At 42.6% G+C, this 20,249-nt stretch overlaps 1 protein-coding gene across 1 annotated transcript in view; it reads right to left on the bottom strand.

Annotated features, from left to right (window-relative positions):
• lamb2l (laminin, beta 2-like) overlaps positions 1-16,856 on the bottom strand; it is a 61,733-nt gene extending 44,877 nt beyond the window's left edge. Inside the window, exons 1-2 of the mRNA XM_070968281.1 lie at positions 16,639-16,856; positions 3,828-3,907 (exon numbers count right to left, since the gene is read on the bottom strand). Of these exons, the coding sequence (XP_070824382.1) occupies positions 3,828-3,858 (31 nt within the window). The 5' untranslated portion in view covers positions 3,859-3,907; positions 16,639-16,856. The remainder of the gene's footprint in view (positions 1-3,827; positions 3,908-16,638) is intronic.
• Between the last annotated feature and the right edge of the window lie 3,393 nt (positions 16,857-20,249).

A 20,249-nucleotide genomic window follows, 5' to 3' on the forward strand; every position in this document is an offset into this window, starting at 1 on the left:
CGCGCACACACACACAAAGCAGATACACAAAGGGGAAGAGACACAGGTAAACACACCCTGGGGCGTCTCTGTCCTGTATGCAGCACTATGGCAGGAATGCATGGACAGAGAGGAAATGTTATGCATTAGAGAAAACATTCCAGGTGCAAATGATGCTAATACATGTTTGACTTGTGCATGTATACACACAAACAGTATGTAGGCTAGAGAATGGAGGGTACAGGACCTGTCCCCTACATTCATGAGGGCTTCAAAGGGACCCATGGTGCTATATTTTATCCATCTTAATTCTGTGTCGATTTGGTAATACAACATTTCTGTTGGAAGTGCAACAGCAACGCAGGAATGTAAACAAAGCATGTGGAGGGTTTTCATATCCACTAACTTGCTGATAATAATAATCTGAGATCCAGGTTTTGTTTGGTTTTGTCTCCATCTTTGGAGATTAATGGTGTTTCTGCACGGAATGTCATTTCAAACTGTGATGAACAAGATTGCAACCATTGCAACACTATTTCTAACTAACCCATGAGTCTAACATCAAAAACATTACAGCTTTTATTAACTGTATACACACTGAATCACGCGTGTCATTCTTTAAACTACTCGTCCAAGCTTGTTCTATCTTATCTTGCTTACTTTACCTTAACAGAATCAAATTCTGCACAAAACCGTGAACAAAAAAACGTAGGTCTCAGGGTTTTAACTAACACCTAGAACCCTGTAAAACCCTCATTCAAATTTTGGGGATATCTTCAAAATAAAGATGATTATTATCTATTTATCTATGTTGTAAAGTTGGATGTTGAAATACTGAAAGGTGAGCGCAGCACAGCAAACAGGCCGGTGTCTGTTCCCTGTGCAAACTATAAATGTAGTTTAATGAATACATTTCAGCGCTCTGATTCGCTCCACCTAAGCATATTCAAAAAGCCGCATTTTAGACTCCTCAACGCTGCTCTCAGTTTCTCTTTGTTAACAGAAATCTTTCCATAATCCATACTCATACTTCTGCACTCTTTCACATCATAATTTTACATATAAAGAGAAGGCTGGAAGACTTTTATTGTGATAACTCTGGAACAAGTATTGAGTTTCAGTCGTGGTAGCTCTACATGGTTCAGGGAGGAAAGGCAGTAGTGAAGCCCTGATGGGACCTGCAGTCAATCTTTGGTAGAAAGAGGCAAAAATAAAGTAAATAAGATAATCAATCATTAATATGTATTACAGGACTACAGTCAACTCAAGCTCACCATTACTAAGTTGGCAGTTTCTGGCACCTAACACATGAATACAATCTTCCTCCAGTTAATAATTAACATAGAGACTAACCCAGACACCTGTGTGTATGCGACTTAGGAAAGCCGAGTATAATATACTTAATCAGTCTACATTCTACATACACAAGCATTTCTCTTTAAACTTTGATAAAGTAACTGCTCAGTTTCCTGAAAAACCCACACAAAGAAACACAGGTGAGCAGTTAAACACAGCACATTTAACAGTGGCTGTGTGTGTGTGTGTGTGTGTGTGTGTGTGTGTGTGTGTGTGTGTGTGTGTGTGTGTGTGTGTGTGTGTGTGTGTGTGTGTGTGTGTGGCCCTTTTCAAAAATGCCCCTCAGTCACCAATTAACCCTGCGAGGGCCCGTTCTGCCTGAGATGCAGCGCTGCTGTCAGTAGCCCATCATTTACTACACATTCCACAAATACCCCAGCTTCTCAGAGTTTTCACATCCTACAAGCTGACCTAATAAACCTGGGTTTGCATGACCACAGGAGCTTAAACATCATGAGTTGAATGGAGCTGCTCTGCTGCTACAAAGCTGATACACGGTGCAACAAATGTCCACACAGGGAAGCAGGTGTGGATACACGCTGATGCTTCTGTGGACAATAAGGAAGAACACTTTTACTGATGATAGTCAAAAGTTTTCAAGCACCAACAGGGTTTTGCACCTTAAGTGACTTAAGTTTTTGGTTGTGGGAATATGAATGATTACATATTATTACAGTGGAAGAAGCTCTGTAAGTACTATAAGGTCAGGACCATGGACGGGTCAGAAAGCATATTATAGCGATCATTGACAGAGTCATTCTCCTATGGACAGAATGACAGAGTTCAGACTCACACAGGCACGGTCAGTCAATCCTCTTGAGTCACTTTACAAAGAAATAAAAGAGCTAAGGTCAAGTTTGAAATTTGCCCACAATCACATCACATCCATCGAAAAGTACAGAAATCGTTACAGTTATCCAGTCAAACTCTAACCGGACAGATTGAAAACATCACTAGAGAAAATAAAAACATGTACCTGCAAACTTGAAACATGCCAGCTAATCTCATCTCCAGTATTCCTGAAACTGCACACGACAACCTGGGACAAGAATTAACAAAGACTTCAAGAAAACTCTCCTTAACCTTTCTGAGGACACTGTAACCAACACACCGTTCATAGAACAGGCGGTGCACCATCAACTAAAGGACCCAGACCAAACACCACAAAGAACAGCTGGCCACAAACCCCAAAGTCTAAATGATGCTGTTCAGTTACATGTCACACCATGAAGCACTGTGGTGCTTCAAACTGAGGCAAAGACACGTCCACTGAAATATAATATATATCAATATGGAGTTTTCTTGAGTTGTATGACTCAGTCAGGGTCTCATCCGTTGGCTGTTTGTGGCCAAGAGATAGAGACGACGACTGCTGTGGTCAAAGCCAGCTGAAAATCCACTTCATTTTCTATCCAAATGCAACTTGCTTGTTATCTTCAAGAGAGAGAGAAAGCACTGACGGTCAGGCTTTCAAAAAGAAAGGCACTCCATGCAGCTCTGCTCCCACTCTGCACCATCACATCCAGTTTGGGGGCTAAGTAATACTGAACTTCATATTGCACTTTATTGAGAAATACCATAAAACATCACTGCAGGCCTTTGGTTTGTTATTGTCTTTTTAGAACAAATACAAAAGCTCACATTCAAATGTCTCTGAACAAGCAACGTACTCTTCTTCTTGCCTATATGGTGGCAAATCAAGCATGGCATTATTAGTATTTTCACTTGGGGGTCACCCTGTACATTTTGGCTGGACTGAAAGGCAGCATCCTCACTGCAAAGGTGAGTTAAATTCTTAAAACCTTTCACTCCCTGTTCCCTAAAGTAAACATAAACCAGAACAAACATCTGTGGTCACAGCTCAGTCCTGTGATTAGTGTGCATGAAATAATGATGGATTAGATCTAATGACAGTGTACGGGAGAGTAAGAGTCTGGGAGCATTCACATTGGCTGAGCCTACTCGAGCCAAAACAACAACAACAACACATATGACAGGGCTGAGGGCTCGGAAGCAGAGGGCATAGTTTATGATTTATGAGTAATAATTAACGCATTTTACATGCTGCAGTGTTACGGCTGCGGCACCACTGCGGAGACATTTAGTATTTAACATTATCATCACATCGCAAGACAAGGCAGCAGCAGAGAAGCAAAACAACAAACATGTCTGCTGGGTCTTTCTTTTTCAAAATAAAAACTGTAATAACTGTTCTACACTTCATATGGAGTCAGACAAAAGCACAGCACACTGCAGCTTTAACTAAGGAAGGTCACATTCTGATGCTCAAATGTTACCAGGGTCACCAAATGACCTGGCTTTATTATACAGATCACTCGAACAGGTGGCTCAGCCTTTGAATCCATGCTAAAATCATTTGAGCTGGAAATGAACCAAAGCCTCCTTTCCACGTGACCTCCCCGAAATGAGATGCGAAAGCAGCCCGAACAGAAAAAGACAAAACTGATGCACTTCAGTGGACCTCTACTTACCCAGCACGAGGACGCTCATATACACGGCCATGGTGGGCGTCTGGATGCCTGGATGCACGGACACCAGGATGTCTCTCTGGCTGTGACAAACACAGAAATAATTCAAGAGTGAGTCAGAGAAATCCATAAAACATCGGAAGAGGTCTCGTTTAGTGCAACATCTTGATTCATCCGGGGTTATCACAGTCTCTATTTCACACCAAACCATTTGTTCCTTTCTCTAAATTGCCAGCAAAAATCCCAGAAACTGGAAGTGATTCTCTCCATCACCTTTAAGCGCTTTGCACTATGAACCACAGTCACACAGTCAAAGAGATGGTAAAAGCCTGCACAGGCCTTAACAATGGCACTGTTTGTTTACAGTAAACATTATTCACACTACCCTCAAAGTGCTGTGGTAATGGCTGGTGTTGGAGCACCGCACACAGCAGCTTTACATGATAAAAACTCCAAAAACGCTGCTGCAGTGCAGTAGTTCAAGGGTTTTCTCAGAGGTGTTGTGACACCGAGGAGAAAAAAGGCCTCTTGTATACTCAGGCTCAACAAACAGAGATCTGCTCACTGAATGGGACAGACCACTGTGCGTGTTTGCGTGAGTGTAGGCACACACACACACTGACAGGCAAGAACACACATTGTTCATGTCACACACTGAACCAATCTGACCTCTGAGACAAACAGAAGTGGTTACAGGAAGGCGAGAGGACAGATAAAATGAAAAGGCCGACTTCTTAGCCAGGACTGCTTCCACCAGCCTGAATAAGCCATCTGAGTCAGAGAGAGAAGGCTTTGTTGTCTGCCAAACGACAAATCAAACGTCCTCAGTTTTCAAGAATTTCTCAGATAGCTCGGCCTTGCACACTAATCCAGGTTTGTGATCTGAAGCAGGTCTCTGTTGGAAAGCATTTTTCACACTCAGCTTAGCAATAAGAGGTCCACGTGGCCCCGCGCTCCCACTGAGGAGGGACCCCACAACATCTCCACGCTCACTTCAATGGATTTACACGTGTATTAGGTCCTTGACTGCGTCCATAACAATCAGGTATTTGTTTTCTTGTTGCTTATATTCAGACACCACAGAACAACTGGAATAAACTTATATCCCAGCCTCCTGTGCAGAGCAGCTGCTGTGTGCTAATATTACCTTCAGCCTTGAGGGATGACAACATATCACTTCATCATGATTCAAACTTGTAGTTCTTCCTAAATTCACACAGTGCATGAGCAGGATATGAAAATATACGGAGCTTTTTCACGTCAGTTGCTTGTTGCTGGCTGAATGTAGCTCAATGGTTCAAGTTAGCTTAAACGTAAAACTCGGTTGCATGCTTATTACCGACTCTTTATAGTAAGTTGTTTGTCTGCAGCTGCTGTAAATGATGTTAAAGTGCTGCAGATTATTAAAACAGACTCTTTGTATATTTGTAGAGAGGGAAGACGGGTGGAGATAAAAGCAAGGACAAAACGCAGGAAGTAAAGTGGAAAAAGAGAAACATGGAGAGAGAAAAGGTTCAACTGATGGAAGATGTAAAGAAAGAGGAGAAAGCTTCAACAGCTTCGAGTCAGGTGATAGAGAGGCAGGTTATAAGAGGGTTAAAGTTTGACATGTTTTAAGGAAGATTCCTCATCCATAGAACTAACACTACCCAGCAACTGTATCTGATTATACTAATGTCTGTAGTTCTTCAAATACAGCAGTTACATTTGTAAGAATTAGTTATGATCCGCTGAGAAACACAAAATGTTGATTTTCATTGAACACACATGATGGTCACTAATGCACATTTCAGTTTTGCTATGGATAGGTCCATGTTTCCATCTCTCATGGCCCTCATGGGCAGAACAGAGCAGCTGAGATAGGATAAGGTGGTAAGCCCTTGCTTTTTCAGCTCTGAGACAGAGTGGGCCCTCACTGCACAGTCTGCATCGTGTGTCTGAGCAGAGACATCTGCAGAGACGTGTGAAGCCTCTGCCACTGATTTGAAACAGGAACATTACAATAATTAACCCTCTGATCTCATACAAACATGCTAAAAAACGCCCAGAGACATGGAAATGATCATCAAAAGCAATGATACCTCACCTTTAAAATTAACTATTTATTACCCCACATGCTATTTGCTGAGGAATAGCCACCCGCTTCACTGCTACGCTATTGTTACACTTCAACAGCTGCACAGACGCACAAATTCACAGCCATGGTCACATTTTAATCTAAAATTTTCACCACAAGACCAATTCTCCAGAAAAACAAGAGAATAAAGAAATAAAATAGAAAGGGCTTCAGCTGATGTAATGCCAATAAATAAAACAGTAAAGAAAACAAAGCAGTGAGTGTGATATTCATTATTAATCAAGCATTAGCAATAACTGGTGATAGCCTCATACTCACACAGCCACAGGAAACCTCACTCTCCTCTCTGCGTGGTCAGGATTGCTCACTCTGTCTCTGTGGGCCAATTTCGTCTGACAGTGTGTGTGTGTGTGTGTGTGTGTGTGTGTGTGTGTGTGTGTGTAAATTCCCGTATCCGAGTGTGCACGTGCGCAGGCCCTGGTGCCCAATGTGTATATTTACGCGTGCATGCACATGTGTGGTGTGTATGTGTGCCAGAATGTGTAAAACAAACTTGGAAGCACAACTGACGGCAGCAATGTAAAAACAGAGGGAACGCCGCTGACCAATGGGAACACAGAGTGTGTGCGGGACCCCCTTCAGTCCTCTGCTCCCTCCAGCTCCCTCCGTTTCGCCCTCCCTCGCTCCCTCCAGCTCGTCACTGGGGCACTGGGGTGAATGGACAGCTATTCTTATTCTAATTCCTCTGTCACTCTGTGGGCCACTGGCTGAAAGAGGGGAATGGTCTCCAGGCCTTTGGAATGCACCACCCCTTTCTTCTGGACACTGGGGGAGAGTGATGGGCGAGAGAGGCAGAGAGGAGGCCGGAGAGAGAGAGAGAGAGAGAGAGAGAGAGAGAGAGATAGTTAAAAGAGGAGGAGAGATAAGAGAGGAGGATGAAGAAGCAGAAAACCTAATGGAAAAAGCAACGAGGACAGGAGGAGGTGACACTGACAGGGACAGAGAGGCATTTTCCCTCTCTGGGGTAAACTAGGCCACAGAGCTTCAGTGCAGCAGCAGCACCACCCACTCCACCGCACCATCATCACCACTTTCATGGCACTTAGCACGAGGGGCTGACCATCAGACGAAAGCAGCACGTCTAAAGTTCACTATGTTAAATGTTGTTTGTTTCACTCGCACACAAACCAAAGAGCAAAAGAAAGAATTCGTAGTTTTATTAGGTGTCATGTGCCAAGCAATTTATTAGCCCTGAACATTTGCCAAGCAACCAGGAGAGACAGGAAGTAATTTTTATATTTGTTTCAGCATGCGAATTTGCTGCTGCTTCATTCTTGTCGCCTCCAGTCAGATGAACAAACCAGGGGATGTGACAAATCAACTGGGTTGCAGTGTGGCTGCAGTGGGGCCATGGAGGTCAGCTTTATTCAAAGATTCAAAAGGTTGAAGCAACTGGTGCAATGACTACAAAAGAGAAAGAGAAAGGAGATGGAAGTTTGTGCCCGTGCATGTACGATACATGCATGCGTGGGTCATGTGCATGCATGTGTGTGATTCAGACTAGACAAATAAAAAAACTGCATGAGAGAACAAAGCAGCTTTCACATTCACAGCGCTCTGCTGATGTGACCTTTGACCTGTGCTGAAGAGGGAGACGGAGGGGAGCAAGTTCTAGGCTCACTGGCTCAACACACATTACAGAAATCAGTTATAGAGACTCTCTCAAACTCTCATTGGCCGGAAGCATTTGTAAGACATGTCAATCACGGCCCTCTCGTTCACTCTTTTGTACTTACTAATTAAATTTGGACTTCTGAGACAACTGAGATATCATCATGGTGAAATGACTGCTGTCACAGACCTAAAAAGAAAAAAACCTACACAAAGAATGATTTCAAATATCTAAAAATGGAATATTCTTTGAGCCAATCCAGCCTGCACCTCCATTCTACATCCACTCTTTAGTAAAAAACTACTGCAAAATAATCAGAGGAGAAAGTCAAACTGAGCTTGGTCAGCCTAGACCTTGAGCAAAGACTTTGACAAACACACACACACACACACACACACACACACACACACACACACACACACACACACACACACACACACACACACACACAGTCACAAGAGGAAGATAAGAGGAAACCTGCAGAAAGTTCAGTGCCACCACTATAACTTCAGTGTCGGGCTCAGACAAAGCCAAGAAATCTGGAGACACTACTCCAAACAATCCCAGGCTCTCATATCCTTGAACCCAATAACACGATAAGCCTGACTCTGTGTGTGTCTGACTTTATGTACACACCAGATGAAGGCTGAGCTACCAAACACGCTGCCAATACGCTGCAGCTTGAGACACTGTTGTTAAAGTATTGTAAAACAAGGCCGGGCTGGAAATGGGATCAGATCAGTCAGGTGAGCTCATGGAGGAAGTCTGCTTTGCTTATACAGGCAGGTGACTCTATATTTAGAGCTGCTGCTACCTGCGCCGCGGTGAGTCATCTAGACCAGCGGTTCCCTACGTTGTTTATCTGATGAATGCCCACAGGCCTGTCATTTCATTTATCCATTACTTTTAGCTGGCTGACTGACAGACACTGTAGTTGTCACACACTTTCAGTCGCAGCCTGTTGTGTTCAGGTGCTTCAGCCGACTCAATATGAGCATTTTCTAATCAAGCTGTCTATTTTTCAGATAGTTCAGCTTAATTAGCTAAGCTACTGTGGTGGAAATTCCATATTTACTGCTAAAATTGCTGTTTATATTATTCCCATATTTGCTGTTAATATTTTCTATAATAACTGTACAGTGTGAAGAGGCTCTGTGTCGGATGTCCTCCTGTTTCTTCAGGTGCATCCTCCTCGCTCAGGCCCTTATCTTTTTGCTCTCACACACTCAATTAGAAAGCTCCGATTAGTATGGAAACAGCTTTCACTCACAGGACACACACAGGACTCACTCATCTGGACGACACAAGGCATAAAGAAGTGGGAATAAAGAAGGAAGGCGAAGAACTGCAAAATAAACAAACAAGTACGTCTCAAGTACGGAAACTTCATACCGTAAATGTACAAGTCTCACTGGTTCTGTGCAGCACGACTACAGGACACGCTCAAGTTAGGAGCAACATAGCAACTGCCACAAATGTACCTGTGGTGTGCAGCAAGCAGCAGGTGAGGTGCATTCAAGAGTCAAAGAAGAGCAAGTGCCTGGTTAAAGACTAACCTTTGATCTTATGACACAAAACGAGCCAGTGCAGTCATGCTGTAGTCATATCTACTGCAGAGCAAATAAGCCAAAGAAAGTACAACAGGACCTTGAAGGATATCTGCTCAGCTGAACTCCGACTGACTGCTGCTGCTAAAGAAATGCACCTTTGAATACTGTTCGACAAATCTGAGCAAAGAAAATGTACAGCACAGAAACATGTTATTTCCACGTTGCTCAAAGGGGATGACATAAATCAATGATGCTTCCTGAATGACTGTCAGTTCTACTTTTATTGCCTTCACACTTCGGCAGTCACTCACCTTGGAGTGAATTTACTTTATCTTCCTTCGCTCAAATTCAGTCAGTGATTGACTAATGGCGCATTTCCATTACACAGTTCCAGCTCTACTCGACTCGGTTCTACTCTACTCTGCTTGGTTTGGTTGAGTTTCCATTGCAATTGAGTACTTCATAGTACCTCCTCAACGTAGGCGGGGTCGTCATACCATGGCTGCGCGAAACTGCCATGACATCAATTTGTACGCGACGCAAACAGAGCCGACAAACAATGGAGGACATTGAGGCGATGTTGTATTTGCTGCTCAGTTTGTGGTCTAGAAAAGTCTGGACTTCGTCAACGGACCACGGTGATATTTTACGAGCAGCCATTTCCCTCAAGTGGGAATAAAGAATAAAGTCAGCGGTTGCTGTTGTCCGGCGTTACAATGGAGGGGGCGGGATTGTTTTTCCGGTGTTGGATGTCGCAGACCAGTGACGACACTCTCCGGCCAATCAGTGGCCGACAGGCTGTTGACGTCACACATATAGTATCACTTCTACTCGCTTGGAACCTCGCCAGAGCAGGTACTAAAAATAGTATCGGGTACTAGGTACTATCCCTAATGGAAACACAAAACAACTGGGTAGAGTCGAGTCGAGTCGAGCCGCGCTAGTAGAAATGTGGCATAAATTGTCAGAAATGGCTTTCAGCAGCCTCAGGAGACTGGAGAAGAACTTGTGGCACTCAGATGTGGGGTATAAAGAGAAAATCATACCAAAGGTTTATATATAATTACCGCACAAAATGCAACTGCAACACACTTGACAAATACAGCATACCTACATTTGTCTGCAGTGCCTGCAGGCTTGGTTTAGGTCTTCACCCCATGATGCACATCTCTTCAGAGCGATACTTCTATGGTGGCTTTTGCCTGTTTTGACTTTTCACGCAGAGTGGAACTGCAATGCTAAATGCTTTTCTTTAAATGTTGTGCTTTCATAAAAACTCTAAATTGCACTCCATCCATTTTTAGAAAACCAAGCACTTCATATTAGCAGTGATCACGACTATATTAGATGAGTTTAGAAATGCATTGGCACAGTTTGACTCTTTGGGAAATATGCTTTCTCATGTAGGTAGCAAACGTTCTTCTCTTTCATTCTCTCTGCCTGTTTCAAACCTCTGAATGTACTGTAAGAAGGATTTCTTCATCTTCATGTTCATCAGAATGACTCAGTTCTTCTGCAGAGAAAAATGAGTCAAATTGTTGAGTTACTGTAAATTACTGTAACACGCCTTGATGGCACAATGGATGTGTCTCCCTAACTTAGCCTGAGTGAAAATTGCACAGGCTTTATGAAATTATATGGATCAAAGCACCATCTAGACAAACAGTGGCCTACTTTTCAACATAAACGAGCATAAAAGTCATAGCACTGTTTGTTTTACAATTACATGGAAAGAGCTATGAAAACAACACTTGTACCAAAACTTTTCAGTGACACATTAAGGTTCTAATTATTCTTAATGAGGCTCTGTGGATAAGAAGGTAGCCCTGGTATACTTAAGAGATTTACAAAACCTGAAGACACTCTTGTGAACTGTGATCTACATGGAAAGCACTAGCAGATATTAACTAATATAATAAGAGCCTGAAGTAAACAATTAACTCCCTACCAGTCATCAGTTCAAACATCTGCTTGATTTGATGGAAGCAGACCACCCAAACACAACATCATAGTGTCAAACAAGGAAACAACTTCCTAATCCGTTACATACTGCGGAGCCAAAAGATATCTCATAATTCTGTCTGGGGATTTACTTCATTAAAGTCAGTCGTCTTACAGTCAAAGAGAGATTAGCATCAAAGATAATTGTCCATTTCGGGTTTGCAGAGAGAGGGTTAAATCTCCCATTGTGAGACGCACTGCAGATTTCCATTGCTATTGGCTAAGACCTCAAATAAAACACACCTAATATCATCTCTTGCTGGGCGCACTGAGCCTTTGTTCCACACCACCTATGTACACACAGACTCATACACACCATGGAAAGTGTGTATGTTCATACACAAGTTTGTGTTTTTGCCTTTGTTGTGCCCTCCTATTCAACCAAACAATACTCTGAGAGTGTTCAGTGATTTATCACAGACATTTTACAGTATTTAGTTCTTTAACTTCACTCAGAGGGACACACCCGAGACACTGCCATGGAGCTCGTCTGAGGGCATGACCAGACAGTAGCCAGTGAGCAGCCTTTCAGGTGGTTCACTTCAGTGCAGACGCGCACCAAGCAACACAATCACCACGTTCATGTTTGGACTAGAAAGCCAGAGAATCAGCAGGGCAGGTGAGAGGTGGAGGTGAACCACACAACTCAGAGTTTTTGGCTCAGCAGCAGGTCTTGTGGGGAAGGTCAGTAAAGCCCAGAGTTTCCAGGCAGTGCTTCAGTCGAGGCCATGCTTCACAAATCATCCCCCTGATGAAAGCGGAGCAGTGGTACTTCACACTGCTTTTATGTGAGCATTTTCTGTATTTAGAAAAGAGAGAAATTGTTGGAAGCTAGCAAAACTATTGTTTAGAGGTATTTTGTGACACTCGTCCTTGCATTTCCAAAACTCAGTGGGTCTCAGACCATCAACAGGCAGCACAGGAGCCCCCTTTACACAGCTGATTTTATCATTTCCTTCAACTTTTGTCAGCATATATGAAAGATTTGGTGAAGCAGTTAAGAGCACAGAGTCCCTCGTTCTGGATATTCATAATGTTAGTATGTATAATCTCCATTTCTCATGCTTCTGGGTTGCATTTTGTTTTGTTTTTTACAGTTGGAAAGCAGGCTGTGATGAACTCAATTGATGAACTCCAGTAATCTGATGTCTCCTGCATCAATAGCAGAAACCAGAGTCATAATGGACCTGTCTGAAGTGCATGTGTGAGGACTGAGGACGGCATGTGTCATGTCACTGTGCTCTGACGTGGCACTGCTCACATCAGAGGACAGTTTTAAGTATTAGTTTCATTGCTGCTCATTTGCTCCAACTATTGAGTTTGCAGTTGTTGATAAAATCATCAGATTGGCAGCAGATTGACATTGTGCCAGCAACAGATCGGCTTCTGAATAATCTATCGTCAGCACAATGTCTAAGGCTGAGATAAATTTGCTTTTTAACCACACATCTGCGTAGGCAACCAGCTGCATTAGGAACACCACTGTTCACGTACTTGCCTATGTTCTATATGTGTTATTAGATGATACCACTAGAGGGCACACCAGAGAAATCAGGATATCAAGTATATAGCCAGACTAAGCCCACGTTTCCACCAAAACACAAGCAACTAGCTTTGCAGTGCATTTGAATGAACCCCCACCTGTTGAGCCTCTCCTCCCACCTGTGCACCATGTGCTGTGCGCTTGGCACCAAACAGGCCGACCACGAAGACCAATTTCAAAGCCAGGAAAACACCAAATGGACCACCCATTACTTCACAATTCCTCCAGCTTATGGTACAAAGACAACTCCTCATGTTGATCTCCAAATAAGCATCTGTGATGCCGGTTCGTTATCTACCCCACAGGCCTGTTCCATCAGTTGGCTAACACTGACTATTATGAATTCATCTCTCTAACATTTGAGTTGCCTAACATTTCTAAAAATAGCCGTGGTTTGGGTCAGTTTCCTTCCGTTCATCAAATTCAGTAAATTGAGCTGAACTGTGTTGCTTGATGAATGGGCTAAATGGATCCTGTTAAAGATGCCAAACAAGGACATGAGGGTGGAGTATTGTACTTTTGTAGTGTGGACTATTTTCAGTTGAAACTACTAAAGATAATTTGTCACTAAGTAATCTAAAAATCAGACGGCCAATCAGTGCTTGGCAAAGTTTCCTGTTTCTATCGAAGTTGGGCAGGATATTTGGCCAACTTTTTCACTAACACGTACAGTATAAGGAAATTACATTTCCTGTTATTGATGAGACAATATGAGACGTGATTTGCCTTCCATCGGCCATTTCCAGTGTAAACTCCCCCTGTGTGTGCATGTGTGCTCGAAAAAGACACCTACAGAGTCTGAGATTTGCATTTCATCCAGAAGGTAACTGGTAATGAGTGCAGCTAATCAGGCCTGCTGATTGGATTGTATGAGGGAACAGATGATTTGTTCTGTCACACATGCTTTCTTGGCCTTAAGTGTTTAGATCACGCTGTCAAATGAATGCCAACGTTTACAGCCAATCGTCTAATAAAACGTGGAGTTTAATTCAAATTGTCATGTATTGCATTTCAAGCAAATATTTTCTTCTGACACAAACAGAAAGGTCTTGGTTGGGTGTTGCAACCGAGTGTCAGATGCAGTTGTCTGCCCACTCGCTGATGATCTGTTATAAATCAAATAATGAAATAATAAATAATAATAATGAATAATAATGATTTATGATCAACATTAGCTGATCCGAACAACAATAACTACCTGCCCATTGTTTTTTTGACACATTAAAAGATTTATTTCACCTTCATCAATCATTCTGACACAGCCACTTACTAAAACTATTGTTTGGCCGATCAACAGAAAAATTTATTATAATGACTGATTTTAGTTAATAGCTCAGACAAACACATCAAACATCTGAGGGCTGCAGTTTCACAAAAGCTAAGATGCTGTTGTAAAATGGATCCTTCGTAAAAAAAAATTTTAATTAAAAGCTCTGCTAGTCTGAGCTAAATTAGCCTGACGGTTCCCCAGTGACATACCTTTTAGCCATGAAGAGAGGAGAGAACGAGACAGACAGGAAGAAGAGGCATAGCAGTAATCAGCGCCTCTTATCAGCATGCTGCAAACAAGGGGCTGATTTATATCAGGGGACATGATTATGAGTCTCAGCCTGCAGGGGCCCTGACAGAGGCTCAGATATCAAAGACACACTGATGGAGCGCGAGGCGGCCAATGGCACCGAGAAGATTATCCAAGCACAGAGCTGCACACATGCTGCACTGAAGCACACCTCTGCGTTTGCTCACCTATTCAGTCCAAACCAGCAGTGAGATTACACTTCAATTAATTCTTCTTCTAAAACAAAACTGGAGCACCTGAGATCTGCCACAAAAGCACGACGCCCTCTACCATACCACTCACACCTCATATTTAAAGGACCACACCGGTGGTTTTGCTCCGTAACAACTACATGCTTACACCTTACATTACTGACAAGCATCACCTTGCACCGGTCCACTGGTTTCAGTTAATTTCAGTACACTATCAAAATCACCTCACAGGGCTGAACCTGGCTGAACACGGCATCATAATGAATGACGTGTCCATGTTGTGTCCACTCAGAGCTACTTGTAGACAGGACGTCTGTCCTGCTAGCCGATCCAACCCTGAACTATGAATGTATACATGGAAATTACTCAACAATAAAAGACTGTGTTACAAGCAAAACATAACCACCATAATAATGAAGATTTTATTTTGAGGATGTGAACAATTCAGCAAAATATTATGTAAGCTAAAACATGACATGTGTGCGCTTTAGGAAATGACTAGCACTAACAGATGGGTGTAAGCAGCTATATTTATAACATGCAAATCCACCGGTGTGGTCCTTTAAGAAAACATATTTACAGCATATGTCATTACAATAGACATTATTATCAAAACCAATGCATTGGTCACTCTGTAGTCAACTGATAGAGAGGAATAGCATCCACCAACCCCTGTCCCGCTCTCCCTCGTGGCCAGTCCTCCCAGTTGGATCCTCTTAACCTTTCAGGTTAGAGTTGATCTCAGCAGTAGGGCGAGGGGCCAGGTCCTTGAGCTGATTAAAGCTAGACTAAGCCTACAAGGGCCATGGGAACACATACCTCCAAACACACACGTCCAAATAACTTGACAAGGTGAAAAGAAACAAATGGCAATATGACATTCTTCAATGCAATTCAAACTTCAGCGTAAAAAAAAATAAAGCTGATCGCTTTCTTGGAACGTACCGCACCAAATGAGGGAAAACATGCTTTTCAAGGTTACACCTGTCCCTTGTGAGAGCTCAGGGGAACAAGTGTTGAAGAAACAACACACCACTGTGTCACTGATCCTAGCTGTTCTTCACCCGCAGCAGAAAAATGCAGTATCACTCCGACCATTTCAGACGGTGAATCTGAGCTGTGCACCCCATTAATCTGTGCTGGTTAATCTGGTAGGAATGTGTGCAACAGTGTCAGAAATCTGCCTTCCAGCCATGAGCGAGCCACTGGTGTCAGTGAGAGAGCAGGTACACACACACACACACACACACACACACACACACACACACACACACACACGTTACACTTTTGGGGACTTTACATAGACTTGCATTCATTTCCTGGAGACTTATCATAAGCACTACTTGTCTCACCCTAACCTTAACCCTAAAATGTCATGATTTACTTTAGGATGTCTATTTCACTGCTGGAAGAAGCCTTGAGCAGATGCATGCTGAACAGCCTTCTAGTGTTTGCACATCCATCTCTCTGCAAAGTGAGCCAACAGTAAGAATAAGACATGTCTGAGTGGAGGGGGGACTTTAAGGTGCACCTCACATGCTGCCTTTGCTGCTTCAGGCTGATGAATAAACACACAAATAAGCCCGTGACTCACCCAGAGGCACCCAGTGAAGTTCAATGCCCACAGACAGAATACACAGCTGGACCAGAGGTTCAGGACTGCAGCGGGCTACAGTCCATCTCATGCTATCTGCAGAACAATTAACAGCAGCTGTATTCACATCCGCCCGCTACTGTCCAGCCATGACAGTCTGACCATCTCATGACTTCTCTGAAGTTCGACAAGTCTCTCAGAGGGTCAAAACCGAGGAGTTGGTCACCAACGCTTTCTTTGACTGGCTAATAAGTGGTCCGCTAGATAAACATGACAGCAAGCAAAGAGCCCAAAAGAGAAATTCACCGAGTATAAAAACAAGAAGTGCGCCAAAGTGCCTCAAACTCACCTCTCTACGCCACAGAAACTATGCTAAGGTCGCACCGTGAGGAGAAGGATACGGTGACATGGCTCATATCAACCCGCTTCACAAGACAGCAGGAGACACAGAGAGACTTCACAAGACAGCAGGAGACACAGAGACACTTCAGTGTCTCTGCTGGACATCATGTGAATATACTGTAACGACACAGCGGTGATTCTGCGTTAGCGGCTGGGTTGAGGGAGACAGGTTAGCGAAGACGGAAGGAGAAGATGGAGAGCTCACCTGCTCAGTGCTGTTCTCCACGTCCCCCTCTACACCCCTCTCTCTCTCTCTCTCACACACACCTCTCTCTCTCACACACACACACACACACACACACGCACACACACACACACACACAGACAATCTCTCTCTCTCTCTCTCTCTCTCTCTCTCTCTCTCTCTCTCTCTCTCTCTCTCTCGTACACACACCGTCCCGCAGCGGCAGCACCACCTGACTGAGCGGCGCTCCGCTCGGCAGCGGGACAGCACAGGGCTCAGCTCGGCGGGAGGAGGAGGAGGTGGAGCCCCACGTGTCACCGGCAGCCTCCACAGCTGTCCCGAGAAGGCAGCAGCAGGTAAGAGCCCACCGCCGAGCTGGGACCCCACCCAGCCCCCGTCAGGCCAAGCCAAGCGTTCTGAGCAAAGATTACTTCCTAATTCCGCCGCCGTGCTGCGTTTACTGCGGCCTGTTTTCAGCGGACACTCTGTTCATGCTAGAGAACTTAACCTTGACTGTCACCTGAAAGCAAGCAAGGAAAAGGAGTTTTATATAAACACTGTTTTTTACAGGATGGTATTCTTTCTCATTCAATTTGATAGCCTTTCTATCAGAATACCAGGACCCTCAAACCCAAGCACTTAAATGGAATTCAGCCATTTTTCATTATTTACACTCGTGCTTTTACTACTTTTGTCGTCAAAATGTCTTCTGTCAAAAATTTCAACTTACACTATTACACATGCTGTGCAATCTTTCAGATGTTAGAGACATTATCCATTCCCTTACAAAAAAGAAGTTTACTTAAGTATACTATTAGCATACTTCTTTTAAACAAAAAATAAGAGTATGCTCTCAGTTTAGTTTTGATGTACTTATCAGAGATATACTTATACATAAGTATACTTGGCTTATACTGAAAAGTATACTTGAAAAGAAAAAGAATACTTGAACTTTTATTCGAGATATATATAATGTTCAAGTATATTTGGATTGCAGTTGTGCCTATATATATATATATATATATATATATATATATATATATATATATATATATATATATATATATATATATATATATATATATATATATATATATATACATACACACACACACACACACACACACACACACATATATATATATATACACACACACACACACACACACACACACACACACATATATATATATGCATACATATATATATGTGTGTATGTATATATATATGTATATGTATGTATGTGTGTGTGTGTGTGTGTGTGTGTGTGTGTGTGTGTGTGTGTGTATATATATATATATATATATATATATATATATATATATAGCTTCTTTAAAGTACTATGTTATGTCATGAATTTACATAATCCACAAGTAAATTTACAGTAACATGTCAGCTTTGAGGTGGAATAGTACGTGGGTGGAACTGAACTTCATCTTTTATGTAGTGTTATTAACCCACACAGAAACAGATAAACATTTGTCTGATTTTCTTTGAGAAAAAAATTGACATTTCTTCCAAGGTCTCAGTATTGTGACAGACTTCATACATACTGGCTGCTATTATGAGCCATTACATATTAAGTTTACCTAAATAGTAATCTAGTAGTATATTTTAAAGTGTGAAAATAATAGAGAAATAGTAAACTATAAGTATGGTGTTAACTTCACTTAAAGAAAACTTTAAAGTATACTTGCAGTATAAAAACTATTAAACTAGTAGCTTACTGAAATTTTAGTAAGTTTAGACCCGTGTACTGAGGCTGTCAGTCCTCTGCAGACTCCCACCGGCGGCTCATTTGCTACATGTCGTCTCTGCCCTCTTTCCTGTATTCCTTCACACTGTGACCCAAATTTGTGTTTGTAAGTAAACAGAAAGTTGCAGATTTATATTAATGTGAAGTTTCACCTTTTGGGATCCCAATTGTCCGAGGCTCTGTGATTTTCTGTAATCCAGATCTCACAAAACGCTCTGTAAGTGGACACAGCGTGATGTTTCCTGTCCATAATGAACCCATGTTTGTGGTTGTCCTGCCTTGCATTGCATTGGTTGAAGACAGTGTGATAGCTCATCACTGACAGGATTTGTACCATGAGAATTATCATGAGATGTTGACAATCTCCATCGCCGAGCTCATTATGTGGTGCCAGCCAAGTCAACTGATACATACAGTATCCTCAGCCAGCAGCTGCCTGATATGAGGACAGTCTCCTTTGCAAAGAGTTGATGTATGTGGGATTGTTCAGCATTGATGTGATCTTTGGGCTTGTGATTATTATAGGGAGCTGCTAATGAAATGGATGGTTCACAGAGAGCATGCTGTCTGAACAAGGACATGGGATGTAAAGAGAGACACTGGCAATAATAATGTGCTCACACTGATACTGGTTAGTGCCAGCAGGCCAGAGGAGTAGCTCTAAAGCACACTTTAAGGAGTCATTGCAGGTTGTGCAAGGTGAAGCAAAGGAATGGCTGGCTAATTATCAACAATTCCACACAGCAATATTATCCTGTAATACAGACATGAAAGTAGACAGAAGTTCAAAAGCTGCACATGTTTCTGTAGGTTGTAATGAAATATTTCTAATTTTACAGTGATGTAAGGACAGAGATCAACAATAAAACAAAGAAGAAGAAACAAAGAGATAGACAGCCTGTGAAAAACAGAAGTGAGGTCCCTTCATTGCCACTCTCTACCTGTCCACCAGTCCCAGTCACCTGACTTTCTCCTTCACCTGCCAACGTGGTTCCACTTTCCCTCATCAGCCCTGCCACTGTATTTTCCCCAGTCTGTGCCAAGTTGTCTTTGTGGCTTTCAAGCTTCTAAAACCTGAATCCTGTATCTTGTACCCTGTACCTGGATCCGTGCCCACCTGTCTGCACCTTTCCTTGGCCCATTCCTGCTAGCCTGTGGTTTCAGTACGCCTTCTGCGTGGACTTGTCAGTAAGCGTATGTGTGTTCACCTCTCCAATAAATCCCTGTACTGTTGCTGTCTGCCATGGTTGTCTGCATTTGTCCACTCTCCGTTGTCTCACACTCCCCCCTGTGACAGAAGCGGAGGCTGTAATTTGTTCAGAGCTGTACTCTGCACAGTAAAACATCTGGAGGAGATGGTGTTTTAGCTGATTGCTACATACACTCAGAAAGCGAAAATGAACAGTTGAACGGCACGCTTACCCTCTTCTTTTCATTCTACAAATGCTTTCGTGTAATTAGCTAAGGGTGAACCATGTGTGTATGGATATATTCTTATTTAATAAATTTTATTGGACTCATTTTCTTCAATTAATTTCTGTTTGGCAAGCTGCCAGCTGGCTGAAGTCTGTAATCTCAACTAATGTTTATGCAGCAGTGACTAATTTGCATGGTCTTTTAAATGTGCACACTGTAAACACTGGGAATAACAACAGTGACTTAAGAAGAACATAAATCAGCTTTGAGGTTATTAAAAGTGACCCTTAATAGGAGTGTCTGTTAATCCAGTGGTACAGTAATGTGATGCAAGTGTGCACACAGACACACTGAAGAGTGTGACTACAACACCCACAGTATAACCCACAGGTCAAACTGAAGGTCTACCACAGTATAACTACAGATATTAAACACAACATTGTTTGTAACCCTTCACTGA

This window comes from Chaetodon trifascialis, chromosome 8 (genome assembly GCF_039877785.1).
Source record: "Chaetodon trifascialis isolate fChaTrf1 chromosome 8, fChaTrf1.hap1, whole genome shotgun sequence".
NCBI lineage: Eukaryota > Metazoa > Chordata > Actinopteri > Chaetodontiformes > Chaetodontidae > Chaetodon > Chaetodon trifascialis.